Below are 19,061 nucleotides of genomic sequence, written 5' to 3' on the forward strand. Positions count from 1 at the left end.
AAAACCACGATCTACGTTTTTGTTAACTTTCTGGAAGAGAGGACCATAAAAGGAGAGGTCTGTGAAGAGAGTGAGGTGAAACTCAGCCAGCCGTTATTTTAATCACTTCATCCCAGCCAAGTACAACAATAAAAAGGTCCTAATGTTAAAAATTTTAGCCTAGTAGTCAAATATTACCTGGACATTTAGTAGTCGGGCTGTGACACATGTGGCCACCAGGTGGCGATGTTGTTCCACTTTAATAATAACTTTTTTTTTTTTACTGGTTCTGTAACATTTTACACATCCCAGATGTGTTATTTGTGGCTAAAAAAAATAAAAAGCCTAATTCGGCCGAATTGTATCAGAGGAAAACCAAATGTTGGATTTATTCACAGCTGTGAGATGGAACGACTTGTAGAATATCTTTATTTAGAGGCCGTACAACAGCGACAGATTAACATTCCTCCAGGAGAACACATTAAGCCAGCGAGACCTGAAGTATATTTAAATATGAGTATGTACATATACACATATCTTGCAGCACGTCCGGATGAGTTAATACATAATATTCAAAAAAACAAACAACCAAACTCAAATATCTACATTCAGGAATTATCTGCTGAGATGAGATCAACATCGCACAAGATTTCCCACATTTACATTACATTACATTTACATAAAGATGTAATACTTCAGATTTATTTTCCAACATTAAAGCTATTGTGATTTGAATCGGTGGTCATTACCATAATAAAAATAAAAAAACAACAGACCAAAGCTTTAAACCTTTAAATTTGCTTGCAAGACGTTATTTTGTGGAGCCTACCAGTACTCGTAGTAATGGGAAACTCTGACGTCTGCAAGAGACCTGCAGCTCTACTTTGGACGGTTTCTGCAGACGGTTAAGGACGGGAGACGTTTTACGTGGCAGAATTAGTTTAACATAATCTCGATTTCAGTGCTCTTCATAAAAAAACAAACAAAAAAAAAAAACGCGATGCCAACGCAAGTCCGGCGTCCCAGTGAAGCTGCCCCAACCTCCCAGCCATCAGTGTGGAGCAGAATAAGTGCAGCGAAGTCCTCCCACGCATGCCACGCAGCAGTCAGCTGCAACGCCGTTACCTCACAGTTCAAAGGCAGCGTGTCCCGGTTCACGTCAAGTGTGTCAGGCTGTTCTTTACTTGCGGCGGCTGATCCGACCCCGTGGCTGCCACCGTTACATTTTGGTGTCGGCCTCTGCGGGCCCGCGCTTGCTGGTGCGCCCGTTGCTCTGCGCCGCCTGCAGGTGGTCCGGGAGCAGGACCTCCACAGTGAAGCTGACTCTCTTGGCCTGGAAGATGCTGTAGGTGTTGTCAAATCTCAGCACGTCTGTGTGGCACAGAGGATGAGATGTTTAAGTACGTGGACTGTCCGACGCCACGGGGTTAGACGTAGGGACGGACTACTCACAGACTCCTGGACGCTCGCAGGTCAGCGACCCGTCCTCGGGGACCAGGTGAGCGTTGTACCGCTGGCTGAGGATGATTTCCTCCATCTCGGCAGCCTTCTTCCACTCACCCTTTTGGTTTTTTTTAAACACCCCGAAGCCAATGTCTGCGCCCTCGCAGGAAAACTGCCACCTGCAAAGAGAACAGCGGTTTGATGTAGATTGAATCAGCGAATGTCTTGACAGTTGTAGGAGAACAGGTTCGGATCAGAACTAAGTACCTCTCTCCCGGTCGCTCCAAAAGCTAAACTCATTTTAAGATTTTAAATGATAACTACCCTTGCAATGCTTTTCTTAGACAAAGATTTAATATAGATTGTAATAATTGTAAATTCTGTGACCTTTTTTTTTTCTGATTGTCATTATATCAGAACTTTTTGGGGATGTATTGAAACCTGGAAGAGAAAGACCTCAAGCACCAATCTTAAACTTCCACACTATTAAAATAGGGGTTTTGTTGCAGGAAAAAAGAGGGATATATTATATAATACTTTAATTATTTTAGCAAAATATTATATCCACAGACGTTTTCAAATATCACTCCACTGTTTTTAAAGGAAATTCTTACTTTCGAAAATTCCTTAAAACATATACAAACTAAACAAGCCATATGTGTATATGAAGGTTTAATTACTTTAATTCCAGATTAATTCTCTGACTTTTTTTTTTAAACTATTGTTTATCACCTTACTCTCTGGGTGATTTTGTTGTTGTTTTTATGTAATATATTGTTAGGTTCAGGCACGTAACATTTGTAACATCAAACTCTCTGGAGACAAAGAAAGACAAAACGGTTAGAATTTACTTGCAAGGAGAGCAGTCGAGATTTGTAAGATCTCCAACATACTCTGATTTGTCTCTGCTGCTTCCTTGCTTTTTATTAACTCTGGGTGTACCCTAGATTACATAGCTAACTGCGCCCCTAAAGGGAGGGGAAAGGAGTGGTCGCAGTCAGCGGATTCAGGTATTGAGTCAGGCATTGATTCGTTCTTGTTCTCATTTGTTTAGCAACAAGAAGTTTCCTCTTCTCTGCAGATATCTGCTCTATGCTGATATCCGGAAACTTCTTGTGCAGTACTTATAATCACTTAAACACAGCATTGTTTTATCAGTGTGTCACAGGCATAAGCAAATCATCATACGTCCTGTTAATAGCAAGCATGATAACTTATTAATAGTTCCAACATATATGCTTGGTCGTGTTAGTTATATGTTGACCAAAATATTTAGATTTTTTTGTCTGACTATGCAATGCTGGATTTTTTCATTTTTTATGTTTTTTTTTTTAATTTAACCTTTATTTAACCAGGAATAATCCCATTGAGGTTCAGAATCTCTTTTGCATGGGGTCCTGGCCAGGAGAGCAGCACAGGGGGTCCACGTAAAATACCCACTTGAACAACAACAACAAAACAAAGATAAAACAGTTTGACAAACCAATTCCAAATTAAATTGAGATTGGGAAAAAAAAAAAAAAAAGTTGTTGAAGAACGGTGATTTGAAGTCCTGACCTCAGAACGCAGCCTGGGAACAGGATCTCGTAGTCCAGCTGCTGGGAGGAGCCGCGGCTGACGGTCATGCACTGCTCGTAGTCCACCTTAACGTGGTCCCGCACGTAGTAGGACGGGGGGACCGGTCCAACGTGGTTTATCTGCAACAGAGACACAAAGAGTCAAACACTGGTGTTTAAAATCCACCCAGAAATGAAGATGAATGAAAAAAAAGAGGAAACATCACTTACTGTGCTGCTTTAAATCTACGAGCGCTGGGCACATTTGCTTATTCAAAACATTCAAAAGTACAACACATGACGAAAAAAGGAAAAGGTTCTTTGTTTATTCACACAAATTCAAACCAATCAGGGGAGGACAGTTCCAGCTGCAGGCGATCACAGCAAAGAGCCTCGTTAGCCTCGTTAGCTTTGTTAGCGTTCACGGCCTTCACGAGTGCATTAGTCTACACTTGAGCTGCAGAATCACAGTTACAGTTACATGCTGACTGAATGTGGTCACGGCGTGTCTTCTAAGGCATAAAAGAAAATATGAACCTTGGTGAGGTTACAATCGTAGATCTGGGATCAGACCAACACCAGTCGGTCCACAGCCTGTGAACTTCATGAGTAAATAACAGATGTAGAGCCTCGCCAGAGGCAGGTCGGCAGAAGATCTGTCTTCTCTTCTTTTTTGTGGAAACAATATACAAATAAAGTTGGGCAGTTTTTAAAAAAAAAAGTCTATTGTCTGAAGATTCCTTTAAAATTATTGTAGAAATTACTTTTCAAATCACCTGAGGTCAGAAAACCTTCATCGACACAAAGAACAGAATCCAAAAAATGAAGGATAAAGAATAAAAGGATAAAGGATAAAAGGCAGACTCCAAGAATAAAACCAAGTCAGGTAGGTTCTGAAACTTAGACGATATTATTTCCTCTCTGTTAAAGTCTGGTGTTCTACAGATGTTTTACTGCAAAAGCACTTTATATTGTGGTTTTGGAAAGTGTTAAACAAACAAACTAATGCTTCTATCTTCATAGCAACTGAAACTGTAAAACCATAATTATATAATGAATTGTATCTTTAAAACATACTAACTCCATCAAACACACTTAAAGGAGGCTGAAACTATTTTCTGAAAGTATCATTGAAACGTTTTGGTCAAAATACCAGATGAATACAGAACTAAAGCTCCGGTTCCAACCACGACTTTCCAGCTGTGTACGCAGCAGCCCGTTTAAGGGGGCCGAGTTTGCGTCTTAACTCTCCTGACATTGAGATTATTCAGTCGAATCAAAAATTACGGTCGATTTAAAAAACAAAACAAAAAAAGAGTTTGAACATCTGTGAACATGACGACTTATACCCCCCCCGAGCTTTACTCAGGTGTTGGTTACAAGCGCTTGAGATCAGTAGCACAATCCAAAGCATCAAGGGAGACTGATGGTTTATTTTTCACCTGCGTATCAGTCCGTCTGGTCTGGTCTGGCTCTGTGATGTCATAGAACCGTGTATATCTGAATGGCTCGCCGATGTTCAGACCCAGATAAAACGACAGGGTTGTACCCTCTGTAGGGCCGGGGTCTTTAATCCTGGTCCTCGAGGTCCGCTGTCCTGCATGTTCCAGATGTTTCCCTGCTTCAACCCACCCTGATGCTAATCACGGTGTCATGAGCAGACTTGTGCAGACCTCGATGGCGAGCTGAGGACCATTTACTTGAGTCTGCCGTGTTTGAGCTGCTGGACAGCGGACCTCGAGGACCAGAACTGAAGACCCTCGCTCTCGAGTTGCTAGTTGCTTAAGACACATTCATAATAAGTCCCCTTTAAAAGCATCCCGTTTTCAGACCTCACACAACGTTTAAGATCAATAACAGACATCAGTTTCAAAACTCCAACAACACAATAAGACATAACTATCTAACTAGAGGAAAGAATTAAAAAACAAACATAAAAAAACAGTTTGAGGCCGAGCGTCTAGTCCAAGAGTCTTGAGCGCAGTCAAAATGAATTTTTCTCCTGCTGTTGCTCATCTGTCCTGGGCCCAATTTTTTATCTACAGAAACAGCAACAAACAGTGAGTCAGTTTCTCTCCATCTGCTGGAACAGGACTAGCGGCTTGTTCGACTGGTACTAGACTAAAGCGGGTCTCAGCTCCGGCAGCATGCCTTACGTCCGTGGCTTCTCTGGTATTTCAGAACAGCAAAGCGGGACTAAGAGGGATCTAGCACTACCATCAAAGCACTAAACCCCCTCCCCCTCACACTGAAATGAGCCAATGGCCGTCGACTATCAGTTCCACAGGGACCAGAACTCGGACATCTGTAGCTTTCAGTTACATTAAAAAAAAACCCTGAAGGATCCGTTAGTTTGGCGTTTTGTACCCTGTGTGAGACTTGAACTTATTCTCGTCAAATAGAAATATATTTCTTCGTATTAACCGCTTCCCGGGCCAGGAAAGAAAAGTTTGCAGTTCAAATGTAAACCCACAACATTTCAACGGGGCATTTTGCATATTAGCCCGGCAGCCTCGCGCCAAAGCCAAGCTGCTAAAAACTACATGAGCACAGGATGGAAATGAGAGAAAGAAAGCAAAGAAATAAAGTGTGCACATATTCCCACAAGCCTAAAGAAGCCAAACTGTTGACTATTTCAGCAGTAACGTGATGGATGACAGCTGATGGGCTGCCGTTGGATTCAGACTCTTACATCGCAAAGTTCTGATCTTGTGTTTGACATTAGTCCTGTTGATGTAACGAAATCTTTATTCATATATTACCCGACAAGTTTACTTTGAACTGTGTTTTTTGTGACTGAGCAATGTCACAGCTGTATTTATTAACAGCTGCTCGAATTATTCCCTTGGTGCTAATTTTCACTTCTGCTTGCAGTTCCAAGACATTTTCCAGGACATTTTCAAGGACTTTTTCCAGGACACTTCCGGAAGTCTGCAGTGCCCTTTCTTTGTAAGGTTTTAGAAAAAGTTGTTTTCAATACAATTACAGTCCTTTTTTTAAGGATAACGGTTTCTGAGGAGTTCCAGTCTGGGCCTAAGTCTTGGTACAGCACAGAATCTGCACTGTTAAGGGTAGTGCTCCGTCCGTTGTTTTAGTCCTGCTTGATCTCACAGCAGCTTTTGACACGATGGACCATGCAGTCCTCCTGCCTCGCCTAATCGATTTTGTTGGAGTCCCACAAGGATCTGTTCTCGGCACCATCCTCTTCTCATTGTATATGTTACTACTTGGGTCGATTAGAGCCAGACAAAATGTTTCCTTTCCTACAATGCTCTTTGTCCAGATGTATTGCTGAATGTATAGTGTTTGGGGATACTGTGAGGGTTGGCCTCAGCACCTTGACTCCAAAGCTCAGTTCAGCCGTCAGAAACCTGGGAGTGACCTTTGACAGTCGTCTAAGGTTTGATAAACAGGTCAACAAAGTGTTGTGTCAAAGATAAAATGTTTCTAAGTCGACATGACCTGGAGAAGGCCATATATGCCCTAATTAGCTCTCGGTTGGACTGTTGCAGCGCACTTTATGTAAGAGTCTCCCAGTCTTCTCTTAGGCACTGCCCGTCTTTTAACCAACACTAACAGACATGTGCACATCAGTCCTGTCCTCAACTCCCTTTATCGGCTTCCCGTCCTTTAGAGAACTGATTTTAAACTTTTGATGTCCATTTTTAAAGCCCTTAACATGGGTCTACAATAACCTCCCCGCCGAGATGCGGCTTATTTCTGACATCTGCACCTTTAAATCTAGACTAAAAACCTATTTAAGATGGCTTTTAACACCCAGAGATGTGATGACACTTATCTTATTAGATTCTGTTGAATTTTATTATTTTATATTGTTCTTTCATTGTTTTTGATTGTTTGATTTTTATTTTATTACCTGCTATAAAGCACTTTGGTGCGCTGAACGGCTGTAAACTGCTATATAAATAAAGTACATTACACTGATGCACAACTGTTCCAGTTAGTAATCATTACTCAGAGCAGTTGGTCTCCCAAGTGAAAAGATAACACCGAGTCAAGTTCATTTTCTGAACTTGCAAGAAAGATCGGAGCGGCTCGTCCAAACCGAAGCTGGTGGCGAGGTGTGAGCTTCGTCTCAAGCGCTTCCCAGCAGCCTCCTGAATCCTTTCTGCCAGGAAACGATCAGCGCTTCATCTGCCTGACCTGAACGTGTTTTCAGAGTGGATCTTTGTGTTCTTATAAAAAATGGAAATTGGAAACGGAGAAAGATGGTAATTATGGAGGGAAGAGGGGACGGATTTCAGAGAGAAAACTAAAGTTATTGAAGGTTTCACAGATGAATTTGTAACATCACGCTTTTGAGTCTTTTACAGACTCATTACTCCAGCACTTAAAAGAAAAAAATTGCTCTTTTGTATTGCACCAATCACCACATCAAATTCCTTGTGTGTCTTAAACTACTTGACAATAAACTTCTTTCTGATTCTGATTCGAGAGGGCAGAAGTAGAGATTCTACCAGGTTGAAGGATGACGGTCTGGTAACTGGGCCGATCGGGACCGTTTAATCCTTGCTACACAAACACTGGGCACAGAATGCTCTTCAAAGGCGGCTTGAACACATTCAAGAAGAGCTTTGAAGACTCGCAGTAAAATAATGAAATGCCTTTTGAGCAGAAATCAGCCTGATCGCAATTAAGACAACACCAACAGTAACCGGGAGTAACAAGAGGTCGGGTCTGAGGAGATTCTGATGGAACCAAAAAACATGAGCCGGAAGAAGCGATGGATGACGTGTGACGCGTCTGATCTGAGAGACCGGAGAGGTCAGCCACGGTCTGTGTGAAATACAAGGCGCCACTGAGAGAACTTCACTGAAACTTTGCTCAACTTTACTGAAAAGTTGTAATATTTCATTGTTTTATGAGTCGTTTATATTTTTTTCTGATTTAAGAATTTTTGACCCCGAACATCTGAGAGTCGGGATAAAATATTAAGACCTGGGAGACAGGTTGTGGTTTCTGATGCTGCTGAGCCTCAAAGCAAGAACCAGACAGATCCAACGGAGAACTCAACACTTGTTGCCAGCTCAGCATCCCTGCTAGCCAGAGAGAGAACTGCTCTCGAGTCGGTCAAGTATTGATCGAGCATCTGTGATGGACACTTGTCCGCTCCAACTGATCAGCTGTCATCCCCACTAGCAATCGGCATCCAGAGGTGCGGCGGCTCACCTTGGTCCGACAGCGAGGGTCTCCGTCGGGGTCGGTCATTTTCCCCCCGTAGATGGCCGGCAGGTCGTCTGCGTCAATGTACTTCAGTAACACCTCCTGCCAGTTCGCTGTGAAAGCAGAGCGACAGAAACGTTCACGGCGGAGGTCGGGGCGGCGCGAGGATCAGGGTGGAGGGATGTGGAGGAGTCTCACCCCCCAGGATGCAGATCTTCTGCCGCGTGATCTCGCTCAGGAAGTGCTTGACGAGGTTATAGGCCACGGGGAAAAGTTTGGGAGCTGCAGGAGAAACAAAAAAACGTCAATGAGACTTTAAAACTGACCCTTAAAATGAAGGAAATGTTAGTATTTCATTATTTTTGAACCTTTAATAACAAACAGCCTCTTCAGGCCTTCTGGGTAGTTGTCTTCAAACATCTGGAGGATCTGGTGCAGCAGAGAAACAAAGACCTGATCAGTCCTGGTTCCTCCTGTGAGGTCTGCATGGACCGGGTTCGACTCCTTACCTCTCCGTATGTTTCTATCGCAGGCTTCCACAAGTGTTTGAGTCCCAGACCTTCAACGTCGTAGATCATGGTGATGGACTCCACGTTTCTACCCAGCTGGAGGACAAACATGACACATCTGGATGAATGAGATGTTACATGACCAGCACCACGCTGACTGAGGTCGGGAGACAAAACATCTTTGTTTGGGAATTACTTTTCCCCATCACACTTCCCCTCCTGGAATAATGGCTTTCACATATTTTAGTAGCAACAGCAGCAGACCACGGAGGTCTGACGTCGGCGGTCTCTGCTCTTACCCGCTCTGACTGGAGGTTACATTCCTTCTGCAGCATCTCGCAGTCTCTGATCTTGGATTTGATGAAGTCCTGCTTGGAGGCGGACAGGAACAGGCCTTTGGGGTCCACGGGGCCGATGACGTCGTACCAGATGGGGCAGCCCTCGCGGTCGTGGCCGCACATCCCCCCCGACAGATACTTTTCTATCACCTGCAAGTGGGAGGCAAATTTAAGAAATGATTCATCTTATCAGTCGTGTTCTGGGAAAGCTGTGAATTATTCCTCATGTCTCACCTCAGGTGGACGCCAGTCAGAGATTATGGTGTCAACTTTCATCTGTTTCCTGAACTCTAGATGCTTCAAAAGAAGAAGGGTTCATGTTGAGAGCATAGTTCGATTAACACCCCCCCCTTCAGTTTAGTTCTGTAAATCTGAAACCATCATAGGTGCTAATGCAGTCCCTTTTCTTTGCGTTTCCTCTCCCTGATGACTCAGTTTGGCTACGGTGAACCTTTATCTCACCTCTCCTCACTAATCTGGAGCCGCTCCCGCACAAATCTGCTGTGCTGTCTTTGCAGGAGTTAAGTGCAACCTCTACAACTACTGTCCACTCAGAAACAAACCTACATGTTTGGACTTTGACTCATTGCATCAATTGCACTGTGCTGCATTTCTGCACATGTCCCTGCTATAAAAAGATCTTGATCTTCCGAAATAAGAATCTAAAGCCCCTTTCACACAGCCAGTTCGAGGCGGGAACGTTGCGCCTTTAAGCCGCCTCGCTGTTCTGTGTGAAAGTCACGGAGGCGGAATGGGGGGGCCAAGTGGCCCCACCAATAAGCCGGCAGCGGAGGTAGTCACAGAGCCGAAACGGGGTCTGTGTGAATGACACAGCCGGCATGCCGGCATGCCACTAGACGCTGACGCTGTCGTCACGCCTCTGATTGCGGAACGCCGGCATGCTGTGTGAATTTACAGACGGGAGCGGCGTTATGCCGGCGTTGTATGGTTCTGTGTGAACCAACAAAGGCGGCGTATTGGCAGGACTTCTTTACACCAATATTGCGGAATCTCTGTGTGAAAGGGGCTTAAGTGTAGTACCTTTCGCAGCATAGCCTCAGACTTCTGGATGTTGAAATTTCTGGCTGAAAAAGAGGAAGAGAGAAAAATGGAAGTAGACGTGATTAATAGAGGCATTTAAAGTCACTCACTCAGAGGTTCCCGTATATTAACTAACTATAGAAAACTTTTTAAATCTTGCTCTGTGGCAGAGGAAAGGTCAGAAGGTAAAAACTTAAAAAATAAAAGAAGATATTTTTCATGGAAGCTTAACAACAGCGGCTTAAAATGTGTTGAAGATCAAAATAAATGTGTTTTCAACTTCTAAAATGAACACGGTTGAAGAAAATCAAACACTGTCTGTTGTTAACCCCCCAGCCTCCACAGGTTACCAGCCCCTTGTGGTGTTTTATTTTGAAAATTCACCAGATTCTTGATTCCATTCTGGCGCCTGACGTCCTGCCGGTGAAAAGGTGAGCTGCACGACGAGGTGATGTTGGCAACGCCGTTTACAACAAACTCACCAAAATGTTCTAAAGCATGCTTTTATTATTTGGTTCTGTCAAAGTGACCTCCAGTTTGTTTGTCCAGTTAGTTTCCTGTCAGCACTCTTATTTTATTTTATATACTGCACAGTACAGTATATACTCAAATATATACTCATTTTGCATTCTTGCTGGCTGTTTTAATTGACTCATGTTGGACCTGGTTGAGACATTTGACTGTGATGTTTTTATTTCTGTTTTGCTGTGACTTTAAGTGAAACTAATTAATTCAATTCAACTTTATTTAGAAAAGTCCCGAATCACAACAACCGTCCCCTCAACAAAACAGTTCAACTCGTTCCAAATTAGCATCTGCAAATCTGCATGAACACAAAACATGACAACATCATGACATCCTCGTGTGACTTACAGGATGATATTTAGCTTTGAAGTGTGGAAAGGAACAGATGTCAGTTGTGGTGATGAAAAGACTTTTACATGATCAAATCCCCAATCTTTCGGCTAAATCGTCTTAACAAGAAGAATTTCTCAAATCATTTTAAATTATAAGAGCAAATTGAAATCAGATTTATAGTTTAAAAGTACCAACAGATCCAGTCTCATAGTTTTTTCTGGTGATAGCTCAGATATTTCTCTTCCAGCAAAGTTACCAAGATAAAATTAACTCTGTCACTAACGGGTTCCGGCAGCAACAGCTAACGATCATTTGGCTTCAGCTCCAAAGCTGTAATGTTTGCACTCGCCGTTACCTTTTATTTTGAAATTAGATTTATACAAATTGACCTTGTAGTTGCTCAGATGTACTCATTTGAAGTTGGGCGTGCTACTTTCCGAGCAGGAACCTCAAAAGCGTCTAACAACACGTGTGCAACTGGAAGCAACTCAGAACTTAGTAAAAGTGAGTAATAATAATAATCATATTGTTTTCAGATCTTAATAAGACTTTAAGACTCCTCTACATGACACGGGGACAACGACATCCCCTCTCACGCTGAGCAGAGCGGGTGCTGGTTAATACTCTCTAAGGTGATTAGATCTGCAGCCGGCCGCCACAACTCCACGCCGCTGCAGTCGTGACGTCAGACTTGCACCTCGCCGTAGCCGAGGATTATGCCGCAGCTAACATTCCACCCCGGCGCCTTAACGGGAACCCGAGCAGAGCGACTCGGCCCTACAAAAGTTTACCCTACATGTGAATGAAAGCAGACTTTAGACGCGTTGGGGGGAGAAAGTGTTAGAGCAGCATGCGACATGGCGGGGCCACCTCTTCTGCTGTCTGCACTTCCAAAAACCACCTTGAACAGAAGCTGCTGGTCCTTCTACAAGTCAGTCATTGAAAGTGTAATCACCTACTGCATTACGGCCTGGTATTCAGGGAGTTCAGCGGCAGACAGGGGGGCCATACAGAGGGGCATAGGCTCAGCCCAGAAGATCATCACCTGCCCTCTGCCCACCCTGGTAGAGCTCGCCAACTCCCGCTGCCTAAACAGGACTAGATCCATTCTCAAAGACACTGCACACCCTGCTCACCACCTGTCTAACCTGCTCTCCTCTGGCAGGTGCTGCAGGTCAATGAAGGCTCCCACCACCCGACTCACAAACAGTTTAATAACTTAAGGTGGTGAATAGCTCCCCTCATGAACACTACCTCGGACCGTTGCACCTATCACTTTATCAATTGCTGCTGCTTTTACTGCTATATTACACATTGTGTAATGTTAGTATGGTTGTATGGGTGGGGGTGATGAGTGAGGTTGAAGGGAGTGAGAAGTGTATGTATGTCTGGGGGGGATGTCTTGTCTGTCATACATTGTATTTATTAGTAGTTTTTTTATTTTATTTTTTTTATTTTAAAGCACTGATTGGAGTAGCACCTTAAATTTTGTTGATACACTGTATGTAATATAAGTATAAATAAAGATTCTATTCCGTTGATCTGTGGCGGTGGAGGCGTCTGGAGACAGACGTGCTCAGGGTCGGGATGAGACGCAGCTGAGGCAGCGCAGGGTTTGAGCCTGAGTCAGCTGCGTGTTCTGACAGACAAATAACTCACAATAGCTCAAACGATTCATCAAGTCATGACGTTAGAACCCATGATGCAACAGTTCTGCATCCTCATGCCACCTCAGCAGACTCGGTGATGTTTGGATCATTTATGGATGACCTGGGTGCTGCTGGTCCTTCGTCTACGGCTCTGTAGCTACTGTCCCTCGTAACTCGCTGCTGCGCTCAGCCTCGCCCTGACATCTGAGCTGTGATGTGAAACTGTCTTACACAATGCCTGGCCTTCCCCACCCGGTTTTAATCCTCCCACCCAACTGTTCCTTTTCAGCTAAGAAGTATATTTCCATCAGCATATGATCCTGACGCTCACTGGCGCCTGTTAGGTGTAACCGGTTAGGCCCACACTTAACTATGATCCTACAAAATCCCTGACTTTGTGCAAGTCAGGGGGTTTTTCCAAACACTGATACGGCGATGGAAGCAAACCGAGGCCACACTATCAGTCCAGTCGAGATCATTCTTCTGGTGGTTCTTGTGATGGAAAATTTAGCCTCCTTGATTAAATCAAAACTACTCAGAGAAGCAAAATATAGCCTTGGCCCGACTAAGTGTGCAGGCTGGTAGTCTGCCCAAAAAAGATTAACACTGACCTTAAAAGATGTTTTGTCTACTCGAATCGTAAACATGAATCATCCTTTATGCCTTAAAATCATTATGCTTCCTCTGTTTCATCGTCATTCTGCATCGAGACGCCTCATGTATGCTTTGACCCTTTTGCCTGCAACTGTTTAATTAAATCAACTGAAATCTGGATCATCTCTCGAGTCTTATTCTCAGTAACTTAGACGCTCAGCTTCAGTCCAGTTATTCACCTAGTCGGAAAGAACGTATTAAAAAGCATTTGATTTCCACAACAGTTCTCTTGTAAGCTAATTAAAATCAAAACAACTACATTTGATATTATCAAAACCATTCTTTATTTATGGGAGTTGTGGCTTTGTGTGCATTTGAAGAACATTAACTCTGTAATCATCTCAGGTTACTGCATGAACTGCTGTGATTTTATCTTCATCTGCATCCTGGGCTGATATAACCCCCGTAATTAAGGGCTCGTGTTGTCCATACAGAGCTTCATTGTCCACGTTCAGAGCTCTGCCGCTCATCTTCCTGGAAGGCGAAGTAGGCGTTTCACAACCCGTACGGTCATTTAGTAAAGCCTAATTAAAGGGGACAACATGTACTCGCTGCAACTCCGAGTTCTTGCTATGAAACGGTTGTGCAGAGTCAACAAAACACGGGGAACTTAAACCGTAGGGAGCCGCAGAAACACAGCGGCAGACGGGCTGCAGCCGCTGTCATGCACCTTTTAATGCGATTAGCTCTGGATTAGCTCGATACACAACGTACCACGCCTCTGTTGCTGAACTAATCGCAGCACAACCAGCTCTCAGCTTCGGGGCCCATTTCCTGTCAAACTATGTGACCGAACCTTCAACCCAGCCGAGGAAAATCAGGCTCCGGGAATCGGTTAGATGTTCTCGGAGGCCCGTACTTCATCTCAAAATACGTCGGGTTGTAGTTTTGTGATGCGTCCGAGTTCAGCTTTAAGGAATGAAACTAGCAACTTTCTCAACCTGATTGTGTCTTGCGTCACATCCTGTCAGTGTAACAAACCACCGCAGCTTCTGCCTGTTGCCCAAGGGCAGGGGCGCGAGACGAGTCCTGGACAACGACTGCTACGGTAAGAGCAAGAGGAGGGTCGCAGGGAGAGGCTGAGGGTGCTGCACCGCCGTCAACTCACCTCTGAGCCAGCGTAACAGGAAGTGGTCATGCTGCAATGGAAGTTGAGGAAGAACGTCTTGGATCCTCTCTCGAAACTACAGTCAGATAAAAAGGAGAGAAGAAGAAACGGCGTGACTTTTAGGGAAATACACCAAACTTCATTGTTAGGACCCTGGAGGGGGAACGGGCTGAACTTAATTCCTTTTAATACCCAATTACAGAGTTTCTGCTTCAATAGAGAGTTTTTTACGTTGTTTAATTCCAGTTCTCCGTTGCCTGTAAGCATGTTTTCCACAGATTAAAGAATATATAAAGGAGGCGTTCATGTCAGTTGTTCTCGGTAACACTTGGTGGCCTCTGGCTGCACATCATGCATCGGTTTACAGCAGTTTCCTTGTTTAGTCCAGATGATTTGAATCAGAAAGTGAAAACCTTTGCCATCTATAATTTATTTGCCAAAGTGCTTTACTTGTTTGCTTCCACCAGGATGGGAGGGATTTGTTTCCCAAATGTGAGATGTTGTGTACCCCCCCCCCCCCCATCTCGGCCAACATTTGACCTCCTCCCGAAGGGGTGGAGTTTGCATTGTGACCGGTGTAGCTGAGTAGCCCGGATCCGTTTCTGCAGGGGCCCGGGGTTAAGCTGCCATGATGAAACAGGAACATGCCTCCTATAAACTGCTGCAACGCCACTGTGAGCTTGCGGTGGATTTGCAGGCTGCAGTGCTAAAACTTCCTCTAAACCCTTAAGCTCTGAGCCACGTTGTGAAACATCCACCTGAAAACCGGCCCCCAGGCTCATTCAGCGACGGGTTAATAACGGAAGAGAGAGGCCGGTGGTCTCATTGTTCTGGCCAGGATTGTAAACCAGAGCTCAGACAGCCACATAAAGAGCTGCTGCAACAGACAGTCCTTATCTCCGTCCATAACGGCGCTGTCGTCTGCAGCCTCTGTCTCTTCACGGGAGATAAACAAGAGTGATTTATAGTGGGTTTTTTGGATCTGTTCATGTAAACATACAGCACTTCTCACATATACAGACATTATACAGAGCATGTAGCACTTTCTGTCAGCAATGCCACACACAGACGAGTATATATATCGAGAATGATATGGGGTTCAGTGTCTCCCTGAGGGACAAGGGATTGAACCCTTGACCGTCAGATCGGAAAACAAACACTCCATGCTGAGCCACTGTACGCCTCAGACTTCCTGTACAAATGGCAGTCCTGTCATCTGCAGAAATACTCAGATTACTCTGCAGTTGTGGGGAGTATCGGTGATGGACCAGAGGCTGATTACTGAGAACTGGTGGGAAGCATCATCTCATCGTGGATGTGAACAAGACAAAAGGAGGTGATTGTGGATTTTAGGAGAACCAGGACTACATTAATTAGTTTTTCCATCATGGAGAAGTGGAGGTGGTGTAGGAGTATAAATACCTCAATGTTCACTTGGACAACAGATTGGACTGGAGATCCTTCAGACCTCTACAGGAGACCCCTCATATTGCTACAGCAATAACTGCTAACAATTAATCGGTGAAGGGACTGAAATCATGAAAATTACTGCAAAAACGAATTTCCCTTTGGGCATTAATAAAGTATTTTTTAATTAAATTACATTCTTTAAAGGGAGTAAAGTCTATAAGATGACGGCATCTTCGTTGACAATACTGTAAAGGGATACACATTTGCAGCAGGAAACAGCTGGAGTCCAAAGTTATCGCCGGTGGTTTTCCCTGATAGACCAAAGTGTAATCTAGTTTTCCTTCAAACGAAAGTAAAACTGATATTTCAACATGAAAACAAACCTCCTTTGTGTCACTTTAAGAACGTATAGTTTGACATTCAACTAGCAAATAATATTTAAAAAGAGCCTTAGTCGTAAAAGTAAATAACCAACAGAAAAAACAAGAAAACCTCTGATTCACTGGTCAAAGTTATTTGGGATTTGACTCAGATTAATGTGATCGGTGGCATGACGAAGGCCCGTCAGATCCCTGTGAGAGTACGCTTTTATCTCTGCATCTTTGGGTTCAACAATTAGTTTCATGTCTTCATCTTAACCGCATGTTCATTTACTGAATTATAAATAAAAGAGTCAAATGAAAAAGCGTTCCTTTTTAGCAGATTTATGTGACAATAAGCCAGTTGTTTTTACAGATTATGGAGGACAGCCTCTCCAGTAAATTATTACTTTATTTATGATCAAAACTATTATTATTATAATTCTTTACACACAAGTTATGAGCTGTGAAAATAAAGTGACAAGTTTAGAGCTTCAACATATAAATCACATGACCGGAGTCAAAGATGTGCAACACCCTGAAACCAAACCTGCGGTTTGTTTTATGCAGAGTCATGCCGGCTGTGTCCGAAAGAAACTGAACATTTTGAGGGTTTGCATCACTGTATCCGTCAATTTTTTATATTCTTTTGTCATTATCATTATTCATTATGAAGCTTATAAGTGCTATTGACCATCTGTTAATGTTTCTTTGCTTTTCTGTTGTTTCTTTGCTTTTCTATCGTCTCATTGCTTTTCTGGAGGTTGGTAGCCAAAAAAAGAAAGTTGATAATATAGGATAGGCTGTTATAAGCAGTTTGCTTCTGCCTATGCCTTTTCAGTCATTGTTCAACACATGATTATTGGTTTTGTGTGAAATGTCAATGCCATGCACAATGATTTTTGGTGTTGTGTTGTTTTTGTGTTGTCATAATTGAATAAACTTCATTAATTCATTATCTATTTATTTCAGATATCTGATGATTAGACAAGATAGCAAATACCTACAGGCATTTGGTTACCATGGCTTCTTACAGAGTTAAAGGATTATTGACAATATGGGTGTAATATAACTTATAACCCCCTACTGAGTGGTGATGAGGGTTTTTAGAGCAGAACAATTTGGACACAAACTTGGAAAGAAATGAATGTGAAGGGCTTTTATAAGAGCATGAAAGTTTAATTGATCTATTGTAAGCCCTTAGTTACCATGGCTAACTTGAAACATCTATCAGCATTTTTACTCTTAGACATCCTGGATGATCTTCTGGACGTTAAGTTGGCAGCTTCACTCAAAGCAGACGTGTAACTCTGTTCGGTTTAGATTTAGGAAATGTAATAAAATAAAATCCATCCCCCGTCCTCTCCGGATAGCTGGAATCTATGTTTATTTGGCTTAAATCCCATAAAACAGATGAGAGTTCAGGGTCTTCCAGAGTTTTTCTATGGAGCTGAAAACTACAGATGTCCGAGTTCTGCGCCCTGTGGAACTGATACTCAACAGCCATTGGCTCATGTGCTTTTGGGGGGCGGGGCTTGCCGATAGATCAATTACAAACAGCTCTTTTTATCAACTGAGACTATGCAGATGCATGGGGCCACTAGGGGGCCCCATGCATCTGCGCATCTGAGTATTTTGGTTGAAATAAAATGACCCAGCTTCATTTGTAGCCACTTAAATAAGAACCTTCAAAATGCTTCACTGCGAAGCACTTTAATTAGTCTGCTTTGTGCTCTAAAAGGAGTTTTCTTCCATAGTTACAAGTTGTCAGTCAACTTTTACTCTACTTACTTAGGTCTACTTTTGTATTTTTATTTTGTTTTGTTTTTTCTTGCAAAAATTGCTATTTCAGGAAGTGAGGCTTGCTCAGTGGGTCTTAAAAGGAAAATGTTTGTTTGCTGGATAGTTTAATTTTGCTATTCTCAACTTGAGTTTGAATTTAAGATTAACAAATTTAGTCAGCTTTCTTCTTAAAGTGTCAATAAATAAATGCATCCCCAAGGATGAACGCTCTTACCACACTGTAGTTTTACATAACAGGGGCCTCCATACAGAACCCCGCAATATTCCCCCCAAAAACGTCACAAATAGCTCTGATAATAAAATCTGTGAGGAAGAAATGGGAACCTCCACAGTTATAACTGAAGCTTTAACAGCCAAAACCCCAAATATGTCATGCTTATATGACTGAAACACTGTTAAAATGAATAAACTTGCCTGCTGCAGGGCTTCAGCTTGTTTGGGACTGAGGTCTCCCACTCGTCCGCTCATTTCTGATTCCTCGGGCTGCAAGATAAAGACAGCGGCGCTTCTTCAAAATGTCAAATTTCCAGAGCTGCACTCTGGCAGAGGAAAAACACAAACACCGGCTCCGGTGACGGTGACAGTGAAGTTTCTGCCCTAGATGCTCATTAGCGGCTCGGTATCCTGTCACCGGCGCTGCAAGCAGCCTGCAGGTGGCAAGACGGCCAGGGAAGGAAGAAAAAACGTAAACACGACTCACTGCGTGTGATGTCTACTGGCTCAACCGGCTGACTCGGCCAAAGATAGAAAAATAACGAGAGCGTTACTCTGTTATCGAAGGCGGTGCCAGGGATAAAGCGAGACAGGACACACCCACTGATTTAACCCTCCGGAAGAGCTTGTTACTTGATACTTGATTTTCTTACTCTATTGTATGTAAAATAACTCACAATTAAACAACTAGTACCCAAATTATATGAACACTTATTGGCCCTTATTTTTAAACGTAGACTAAAAACTCATCTCTTTGGTCTGGCTTTTATGTAGCATCACATTTTATAGTTTTATTCTGTTTAACATTTTTTTTAAAGGTATCTGTTTTATTTATTTATCTATCTCTTATAATGTTTTTTATTAGTTTTTATTGTTGTGGACTGATTATTTTTTAGCCTTAATCCTTGAACTTTTATCTTTTTATAAATTTTATATATTCTATATTGTATGTCAGGG

The 19,061-nt window shown here is 43.0% G+C and overlaps 1 protein-coding gene across 2 annotated transcripts; it reads right to left on the reverse strand.

The window, feature by feature from the left end:
- Positions 1-391: 391 nt before the first annotated feature.
- On the reverse strand, positions 392-18,643 carry LOC133451552 (SEC14-like protein 2). Of its 2 annotated transcripts, XM_061730694.1 has the most exons (13): positions 18,460-18,643; positions 18,306-18,423; positions 14,320-14,395; positions 10,051-10,094; positions 9,244-9,306; positions 8,971-9,159; positions 8,672-8,767; positions 8,531-8,591; positions 8,361-8,444; positions 8,169-8,275; positions 2,980-3,119; positions 1,432-1,601; positions 392-1,350 (listed from the first exon to the last, which is right to left on the reverse strand). In XM_061730694.1, the coding sequence occupies exons 2-13, from the start codon at positions 18,357-18,359 to the stop codon at positions 1,199-1,201; spliced, it is 1,236 nt and encodes a 411-aa protein (XP_061586678.1). In that variant the 5' UTR covers positions 18,360-18,423; positions 18,460-18,643; the 3' UTR covers positions 392-1,198. The 2 variants fall into 2 exon arrangements, with proteins under 2 accessions (XP_061586678.1, XP_061586677.1); XM_061730693.1 differs by having other exon boundaries at positions 18,306-18,643.
- Positions 18,644-19,061: the final 418 nt, after the last annotated feature.

This window comes from Cololabis saira, chromosome 9, assembly GCF_033807715.1.
Source record: "Cololabis saira isolate AMF1-May2022 chromosome 9, fColSai1.1, whole genome shotgun sequence".
Classification (NCBI taxonomy): Eukaryota; Metazoa; Chordata; class Actinopteri; order Beloniformes; family Belonidae; genus Cololabis; species Cololabis saira.